Here is a 9,988-nt window from a genome sequence, read left to right as displayed (position 1 = left end):
CTGTCAGGAGAACTTCTATGAGCCCAGCAGCTGCCAGAGGTCCTGTGTGGTGTCCAGCCCCTGCCAGACGTCCTGCTACCGCCCCAGGCCCTCCAAGTTCTGCAGTCCCTGCCAGACAACTTACTCCGGATCTCTGGGCTTTGGGTCCAGCAGCTGCCACTCCCTGGGCTACGGGTCAAGGGGTTGCTACTCTTCAGGCTGTGGCTCCAGTGGCTTCAGACCGCTGGGTTACGGAGTCCGTGCCTTCCCTTCCTTTGGTTATGGATCTGGATTCTGTCGCCCATCTTACTTAGCTTCTAGAACCTTCCAATCTTGTTATAGACCTACCTGTGGCTCTCGGTTCTTTTAATCATCTTACTAAATTTCTAAGCTTCTTGACCAATGTCATCAATACTTTTGGCTCTATTCTTTATTGTCTTCATTACTTACATTAAGAATTACCCCCTAATTGTTCTCTAATTTTTAATTTCTCAACTTATATCTGACTCCAAATATTGGTTGACAAACTTCATTTAAAAACTGTAATTAAGGTACTAATTCAAAATAAAGCTTGTCTCTGCAATGGTGAAGGAATTTCTTTTGTTGGGTTTTCTTTTGAAATTCTATACAAACTTAAATTTTAATCTAATAAATTTATTGACTTTATATCCAACTATATTTGCTTTTATATGTTGTGTATTTTCTAGCATTTGGTTGTTGAATATTAAAAGGATTATTATTAATTAATGAACAAACATACAGACAGATCATGAAATCCTATGAAAGTCATGATTTGCACAAATTTTCAGGCACCTCAAATAATTTTCTTTCTGAAAATAGAGGTAGGTAAATTACCTCGTTGGAATACATAGGCTTCTAGTAATTAAATCTCAGAATTAGGGATGTAACTGTTTCTCCAAAAATATTAGTCCTCAGTTCTATGCCAGCAGGTCAAATGTAGCTGACTAGTTGATAGCTGTATTAAGAATGTAAACAACACAAAAATTATATTTATACATGACATAGACTTGAGTGAAGGATTAAGATTTTAAGATCCTAAGGCTCATAGTCTTCCTTGGTTTTTATGTGATTTATTTTTCATTGATAAAGAGTGATGCACATGTTCGTGTTACCATGCACTAGACAGCCCGTGTGATATCAGGCGTTTTCCAAATACTGTTCTCCTGCCTGGAGACCTCTATTCTCTACAGACCCTGACAAATGACTTATGCTGAATCTCTGTGGTTTAAGTCTAGCAACTACCCCTCCCTCGTCTTTGGATCTTCAGGGTGCTGCTACTCATGGGATTCAGTGAGGTCAGATTCTTGAGCTCTGGATCCAGATTGTACTGCCCAATGCGTTTTTCTTCTTGGAGCTGCCAATCTTTTGGTGACAGATTCGGTTACAGATCAAGTTGAGGAGCTAACTTCTGCAGGTGGATTGTTAAGGGCTCCTGATCCCTACACTATTACCTCCCTCAAGCCAACTTTGGCTATCCTCTGTCCTGAGACTGTATTGCACCACCTAGAAAAGTGGTAATTGGAAAGAAATCCATGAGTAGTAAAATAATTTTCATCTCTCATACAATATTTATGGAATAGTCACCTATTTTTTTTTATTTACTTGTGCTTTCTCCCTTCTCAAGTTAAAATAAAACCAAAGCAGTGTCTTTCTTTTCAAAAAAACTCATTTATTAATATCACATCACAGGTCTTCCTGTTTACTTTCTTTTTGCGATGTGTGTCAGAAATTCCAAATCTAGTGGTTTGTTATCTATAAACAAAATATTTGAGGTGTAGGACAGGGCTTGCTGCTAGACTTTTCTGACAACCCAGAGTTGAGTTCCTGAGAAATTCTGCCAAGCTGAATCAAAGCTTGGACAGATTATCCATGCTTCAATTTTCTATCAATAATCATTTCAGTCTAAGCAAGGCACTTCATTCTGATTAAACTAGTATTGAGCCTGATCCAAGAAAAAAGTGCGGGGCCAGCTGTTTTTTATGTGAAAACTGTGAAAATACTTTTTCTGAGAATCCTTTCCAGATTTATGTAAGCCATCCTAGAATTTTTAGGCCATGATTTTTAACTGATTTTTGTAGCTAGTGGGATGAAACAAATATTTAGGTGTGGAAGAAATTAAGAGTGCAGATTCTATTATAATAAAAGGAATGCAGTTTCTAAGATTTATTTCTCATGATAATGTTTAACACCTTCTGTCTGGTCCTATAAGACCACCTGTTTTCATACAGTCATATGGCAGTATGTTTAGTCGGTTAAATTGGGTTGAGTAGGTTGACTCTAGCTCTTAATATTCTGGGCTTGGCTGTGACTATGGTAAGATTACCCCTTACAATCTCTTGTTAAGGGCAGTACAGTCACCTACATTTTCAAATGTAGAAGTGGTAAAAACATATATAAATGGATAGGTATTCCATTCTTTATTTCCCTCATAGCTATTTTCTTCCACTTGCTTCCTCCTATAAGAATTAGATTTTGTGTGTATATTCTTCTCATGTGTACATAGTCTGTACCTTAAAGGAATTTAATTATCCCCCAGTTTTCAGGATATAATCTGGCACCTATATACCTACTAAAGTAAGATACTTTAGGCCTGAATGTGGTATTTCACCTAAACCCATGAGAAGCAAGGAATGGTGGGAGAGTTGCTCCTTTTACAGAGAAACTTCTTTTATGCAGGTTCTTTAAGCAGCGCTCTCTGCCTCCATGCTCTGCCTCGTGTGTAAGGCTACATCCAGATTGAATTACTCCTTTGCACTGAAAAGGCCAAAACCAAGAGAAATGAAGAAGAACAAATCCTGGCCCATCTTACTTCTGGGCTTTAATTTATGTAAGTCAATGCATTTTCCCATTGGTTCACCTAATTTGAATTATTTCTGTTACAGGTAGTTAATGTATTTGTGAATTAGACATTCATTTACAAACCTTGAGCAATCTCCCTTCTAAATAAAGCCTCCTTAATATAATCACAAAGGCTGTGGCCCACACTGTCCTCACTCCAGCCCCTCTCGGGCACATTCCCCACAACATGTAGTTCACAGCATCACCACCAAAGATCTCTATTGCAGTTTGCATGAATGCCACATGCAGATCCAAAGCTCATATAGTCTCAAGCCTCTGGAAGGAAGGTCATATGGCTTATGTTTTTCAGAGTCTGTAGAAATATTATCTGGCTTCTCATCCCTCTTATGCCAACATCACAATTAGGAGAGTTGGCTCTTCCCTATGCATTTTTTTTTTTTTTTTTTTTTTTTTTACTGGAAATCGAACTCAGGACCTTGCACTTGCCAGGCAGGCACTTGTGCCGCTGAGCTATATCCCTGGCTTCTCTACACAATTTTAGCATTACATATACTTAATTTATTTCATTCCATAGTTGCTGGTTTTCATCTTTATTTCATTGCAAGTACTATTTTAATTAGTAGTTCACTCATTTTGCCATTTTAATGCAAAAATTCAGAATGATAAAATCTTGCAAATAGTAAATCTCATAAATAAGTCAATGAAACAGTTACATCATGTCAAAATGATATCAAACATACATTCAATTTTGCTAGGTGGGCTCTTTTTAGACAAGCTCATTGCCACAAATGTTCTGGTCACTATTGTCAAACTTGATTTCGCGTATTAGAAAAAGGCAGTGCTGAAGGAAGTAAGATAACTCAAAGACAAATTTACATTTCTGGATCGCATAAAGGCAGAAAAATGGTTCCTTTTAAAACTAATATCAGAGACAGGCAAGTGTAAGTGCATCCAGGATAAGACACAAAAACAGCTCTGTAATTACTGTAATAAACCATGATACTTTACCATTCAAAACATAATGGAACCAAGGGTTGGAAAACATTCATTATAAGCTCAAGCAGTCAAGATGTCACTGTTTTCATTCTTTTTCCCAATTACTCATCATTATGAGCTGCATGGAAAATCTATAGTCCTCTAACATCTGTTTGTTCTTCTTCTTTTCATTCTTTTCTTTATATTTTTGTCTTTCTTTTTCTTTTTTGTCCTTTTTGGCTATTTGAATCAAATTGATTCATAAATGAACAAGGATTATCCCAAGAAGAGAAGTGAGGGGCTGGGGATTTAGCTCAGCAGCACAGCGCCTGCCTGGCAAGCGCAAGGTCATGAGTTTGATTCCTGGTACCAGAAGAAAAACAAAACAAAACAATACAAACAAATAAAAAAGCAAAACCAAGAAGAGAAGTGATGTAGAGGTAGTGTCAGAGGAGACGTGCTGTGCTTACTTTTAATTTTATATGCTAATGGATGCTTTTATTGTTAAAACAGAGAAAACTTGGCAACAGATTCCTTCTGTACTCAAACCAATGAGCATTATTACTGTACCCATTAGGGACTGAGAAAGGTTGTGTGATACCCAACTTACCTCACAGAATGACATACACAGAAAGACAAAGGATTTCATTCAGTAGGTAAAATGATGCCATTGGATGTCTTTTTCAACTTTAAGGCATCAAGATTCTGACAGAAAGGCACAGAATATGACAGCCTAGAAGGACCTTAGAGAGCCTGCCATCTTTTTTAAATTTTTTTTATTTTACGGAAAAGAAATAAAACAAAATTTCACAACAAAATAACAGGAGGATAACAATAATTGATGCTGTATATATTGTTACCTTCAAAGTAGTTACTCAGAGTACAAGATATGGGCATAAAAAAATCTCCAAACAATATTAGCACACACCTTTCTTAGAAGCTGGTAATATAACACTCTTGCATTTTTGTTGTTGTCTTTTTTGTTGTTGTTGTTGTTGTTTTTTGTTTGTTTTTCTCCGGTACCAGGAACCGAACTCATGACGTTGCGCTTGCCAAGCAGGCGCTTTGCCGCTGAGCTAAATCCCCAAACCCTGTTGTTGTCTTTTTTTTCTGCTTTTCCTTTCCTTCCTTTCCCCCTCCTCCCACGCTAGTTCTTCTTTCCTTTTGAACAGTTTCTTCCCATTTTACAGTATCTATTGCACATTTTGCTCTTTACTTACTCCTTTGGTTTCTCACACCAGAGAGACAATACAACGTTTGCACACATGAGTCTGATTTATTTAAGAGTGTGGTCTTAAACTGCCACCATTTACCTACAAATGTCTCAAGTTTATCCTTCTCTATGACTGAGTAGTATTCCATTGTATAAAAAGACCACATCGGTTTTATCCATTCCTTGGTTGATGAGCATTTGCGTACAGAAAATCCATAGACATAGAATGACACATTCCCACTCATGCCATGAACTACAGAACTAGCAGGACTAGAAACCATGTCTCTCCCTCTTTGGCACTGCATTCCTACATTGCAACAGAAAGTTGATATATGAATAACTTCTTGCTTGCCAAAGATGGACGGGCTTACCTTAACTTAGGTCATTTGTTTTACTGCTGAATAAAACCGAGACAAGCAGGAAGAAAAAAATTATAGGAGCCCTGGGTTGAACTACGTGATTTAAGCATGATTCTATTATTTTATTTTTTTTACTTTTACCTGTATGTGACAGAAAAAGTGATCAGAAGTTTAGCACGGCTATTTAATCCGTGTAAAACCAATATAAATTGTTCAAACTCACAGCTATCAAGTGCCGAATCCTTGAGAGATGGAGACGAGCTACGCCCCATCTTTCACGGCAATTAAATTCGACCTTCGAAAAAGATTAGCATGTGAAAAATCAGGCACTGACAGCATAACTTTAAGCCCAAAAAATGCAGTTTGTCGATTTTCTCTTATACTCTTAGGTTATAAATTATTAAGTGATGCGATGAGTAATATCTTCGTCTGCAACGGAGATCCTTAACCAGACCAGAAATAATAGCTACTTTTATGTATCATTCAGTATGTGACAGACCACCTACAATACAATCTAATGAAGTTTGAATTCTTATTATTTTAATTTTTGGAGTGAAAATTAAAGCTGAAAGCAACTGTTGAAAGCTCCGGTTTGCGTTTGTAGAGCTTGCCTCAGAACCTGAGCGTTCGAACTCGAGAATCCTTAGACTTGCTTGCCTCCCGACAAGGAATGTATACATTCTGCCCTCTGCTGGTCTTGAGGTGCCACTACATCTGCAATTACTTGGGCGCTTCAAGATTAAGCGAAACCAGGCATTTTGTTCAACCACGTAGTAGCAATATCCGGTCACCATATGCAATTAAGTAGCTGGTTATACCTCTTTCTCAAGAATCTGAAGAGATAGACTACGTAATTATCATCATCCAAGTACCTACAAAGCTAATCCTTACTTTTTAGTAAGCTGTATGGAAACAATTCCAAGGTGAGCATTTGCTTAGCCTACGTCATTTCGTAGTAAGAAGTCAGGTAACTCCCTCTATAAATCCAACAATGACTGAAATCTTTATGTACTCGTTAAATGGAAATTACATGTTGAAACATCTATTAATTCTGCACTCAATCAAACAGAATATATGTTGATGCTGCATACCCGAGAGAAAAGAACTCAAATGACAGATCCAACATCACCACATTTGAAACTTAGGAAGTGCACAGCCCTGTAGTAATGTATTGTACATTGTGAGTTAATAAGTGAGCATTCTGCTGGAAGCAAGGGTGTGATTTCCACCCATGGGGCATCCATCTTTGCCCACACAACTTGGCAACAAAAAACTTGCTCTTGCAGTAAGAAATAGTGACCTTTTCACCATAAAAGCTTTTAAAAACATGTTGACTTAAAAATCAAACGTTATTTAAAATAGGTGACTCAGCCTGCGCTGTGTTATTAGTGAAGATTTCTTAACTATTTTATTCTCATTTCAGAAAGACAGAGCTAAAACATAGGCATAGTTATCTTTTTTAAAACTCACTATCCTTGCCAATTCATGAACATTTTGGGTCTATCGAGATACCCAAACTATATTGTTTCAGACATTTAGTTATAATTTGAATACATTTTCATTTAGCACCTTCTATTCAGTAATTTTTCAAAGTACATTTATGAAGATCAGATTATGTAGTAGGTAGGCACTATGATCATGGTTGGGAACATGGTAGTGAGAAAAATCTATTTCTTAACTTTCTGGTATTTATAGGGTAGTGGCAAAAACATAATATGAAAAAAAATGATTGTAAGCTCTGTGAAGGAAAATGTTAAGATACCGAGGATAGAATCTTTTTAAGGACAGTGACTGAGAACAATTTAAGTCCTAATTGTAAACTAAGCAAGAAGAATCCATTAAGACCCTTTGAGGAGAGTCAAAAACTACAATGGCGGTCCCTGTACAGAAGTAAATACAAATACTAAAGCTAAAAGAATTGAAAAGATTATTTCAGGATGTACATGAACAGAATAATGAGATGTTCAGACATGGAAGAGTGACATGTTGTAAAGGTACTGTGTAAAGTTGGGTATGTAGAGAATCAGGTTGAAAGTATTCAGATGAGTCCTCTTTCATGCACTAGAACACCTCTAGCTCTTCGCATATCAAGGATTATATTTCACAAGAGTTCTTGGAAGTTCTTATGCTTCTTCAGACTTGAAAACCAAAGACTAGGACACTGCTAAGAATGTACTTCTGTGCTGTTTCATTGTCTTAAGAGGAACAAGGTCAATTGTGGAATGTGTGATAGAAATCTTGCTGGTAGATTCTGTGCTTTGTGTGTAAACCTGCTAAGTATAGCATCTAACGCAAAAAAGGTAGGAGTTGATCCTTTACAGCCAAACAACAACACATACAACAACCAAACATGAAAAGAATTTCAGAAACAAGTTTGCTTCATGAAAGAAGTTTGTGTTTTGCAAAGTGCAGAAGCAAATCAGCGCACAACTTGGCATAGAGCAGAGTCACAACAACAAAAAAAAACGATTAAAAGTCACTGGCATATATGTCAGCAGAGATGGGAAGGATATGGAGAGAAGATTTACAATGAGTTCTGCTCTTCTATAGCACTGTAGGGTAAGTACAGTTTATAACAGTTTATGATTGATGCAGGGACTTCAGTTTTCTAGCACAGAGAAATGATAAATATTTGAGGATATGGAAATACTAATTATTCTAGTTTGATCATTGTACAATGTATACATGTGTCAAATGGTCACACTGTACTCCATAAATAGGTACAAGTGGGTCAGTTTAAAAATTACAATGGGAAAACCATGTTGTGTTCTATTTCCACGGAGTACATTGTGAGGAACACATTTCATGTTTACATAATTTTCATAAATTTTTTCATTTCCCTTATTTCAACATTACTGTGACTTCATTGTGAAATCTTATTCAATGCATATAAATAAAGATAAAAGTAAAACTTTCCTACTTTCCACTAAAAATATATTGGTAATTCAGAGGAAGAAGCAATAACCTCTGCACGGGAAAGGGGGAAAAGTCTTCATAGAGAGAACTTCCAGGAGTTTAGGGGGCAAGAGATCAGAAACAAGGAGAGTGGTGTGCTTGGGTAATGACCACATTTAATGCTCTGAACAGTAAGAAGAAATCAATTGCAAACTTTCTCCTGTCCCAACCAACAGGAGAGACCGAGATCTAAAGGTTGGCACAGGTGGATTCACTTCTAACTACAAACATCTTGAACACTGTCCTACATCTGCCAGTTTGACATTTCCCATACCCAGGACCAAATACAAATCAGTATTCAGTTGGTTATTTCCACATACATTTCTTGTCTGCCTACCAAAATACAAAGTCATGATGGCTAAAGAAAGAAAAATGTTAGCTTGGATGACATGTTGGGACTCCTGTTTGACAAACTCCTCCTAATGAGTCATCCCTTGGAGCTCACATGAAAGCCATTTTGAAGATTCTAAATGGACTCGCATCTTTGTTAATAAGACAATTTCATATATAGCTAAACCAAGTGTTAATGAGAGGTTATCCTCCAAATTAGCTCCAGCAAGAAGATGCAAAGCAGTCTTGAAAAAACTGCCACCACCCAGTTGTCTGAGTAGTATATAATCTCCCCAGCAAAGAATTTAATCTTCAAATTTGGTCCTTTTGGCCAATGTCAGGGTTTTAGCAATATGCCTCATAGCTACTGCCAATCACTCAGGAGCTCCTATAACCCACCACTGCTCTCTGCCATCGTGCATGGCTCCAATCTGACAAGCTGTGGAGATGGAATCTGTTTGCCCAGCACTTGCCACAGAAGAACTTGGCTCCTGGACAACTTTCAAGAAGCCCGCAATGAAACCACCAGCTGCCAACTGACTGGTCGTGAGCAGGACCACCTCTCAGAGGATACACGTGTGGAAAGTTCCTGTCTCTCCCGGGTTGTCCAAACAACTCGTTCCAATTCCGAACCTTCTGAAAAGACGTCATGCCAATCAAGAAGTTCCCGGGCAGTGTCAGAGAATGTTTCGCAGTCTTGTCACTCAGGAAGCAGTCAGCAAGTGAGTTTTGGAGCCCAGCGTTCCCACATCGCACAGTGCTGTCCTCTGAAGACTTCTGTGTCTCAGAGTGACCAGAATCTGGAATATGAATCAAGCCAACACCAATGCCAGATCTCTGAATCCAGTTCCTGTAACCTATTGGTCAACGTTTCCTCTGGGCCACAACTCCCAGAATCTTCTAGCACTTACGAGCCGGCTTGCTGTGTTATTGGTGGTTTGCAGTTGCCTAGTAAGTGAAGACTCTGTAGGGGATATGGCACATTTTAATTGATTTTGGGAATATTCAGGGTTTTTATTTCTCTAAATATAAGTGTGTGTTGTAATTGGATGAACATGTCTTCTAACAGTGTCTCCAAAGACAAGATTTTTTTCCTCTTTTAACATTTCCCATGGCAATCTGAAGTTGGGAAGCATGTTAACTATTTTAGATCACTGAAACTGTATTTATTATAGAACAGTAAGTTGCAACCCAGGAATAACTTGACTCCTTAAAAAGTTAGTCTACACTGTGACTAACAGTTATTGTCTATGGAAATATTTAGCGTTGTACCTACTTGATTGACTAACGTGCCATTAATATAAAAAATTCATAAAGTATTTAAGTTAAATAAGACTGTAGAAGCATATCTATTCCT

At 37.6% G+C, this 9,988-nt stretch overlaps 2 protein-coding genes across 2 annotated transcripts in view; both read left to right on the top strand.

Annotated features, from left to right (window-relative positions):
- Positions 1–564, top strand: part of LOC102013693 (keratin-associated protein 13-1-like) — a 724-nt gene extending 160 nt beyond the window's left edge. The window contains exon 2 of the mRNA XM_005375968.1: positions 8–564. Coding sequence (XP_005376025.1) covers positions 8–349 — 342 coding nt within the window. The 3' untranslated portion in view covers positions 350–564. The remainder of the gene's footprint in view (positions 1–7) is intronic.
- An 8,420-nt stretch (positions 565–8,984) lies between these two features.
- Positions 8,985–9,590, top strand: LOC102030039 (keratin-associated protein 27-1). Its single transcript, XM_005375627.1, has one exon. It carries the CDS (start codon positions 8,985–8,987, stop codon positions 9,588–9,590), a length of 606 nt encoding a protein of 201 aa, XP_005375684.1.
- Positions 9,591–9,988: the final 398 nt, after the last annotated feature.

Source organism: Chinchilla lanigera, unplaced genomic scaffold (genome assembly GCF_000276665.1).
Source record: "Chinchilla lanigera isolate Chin_1 unplaced genomic scaffold, ChiLan1.0 scaffold00006, whole genome shotgun sequence".
Classification (NCBI taxonomy): domain Eukaryota; kingdom Metazoa; phylum Chordata; class Mammalia; order Rodentia; family Chinchillidae; genus Chinchilla; species Chinchilla lanigera.
The sequence above is the reverse complement of the archived record's forward strand: the minus strand, read 5'-3'. Positions and strand labels throughout refer to the sequence as shown.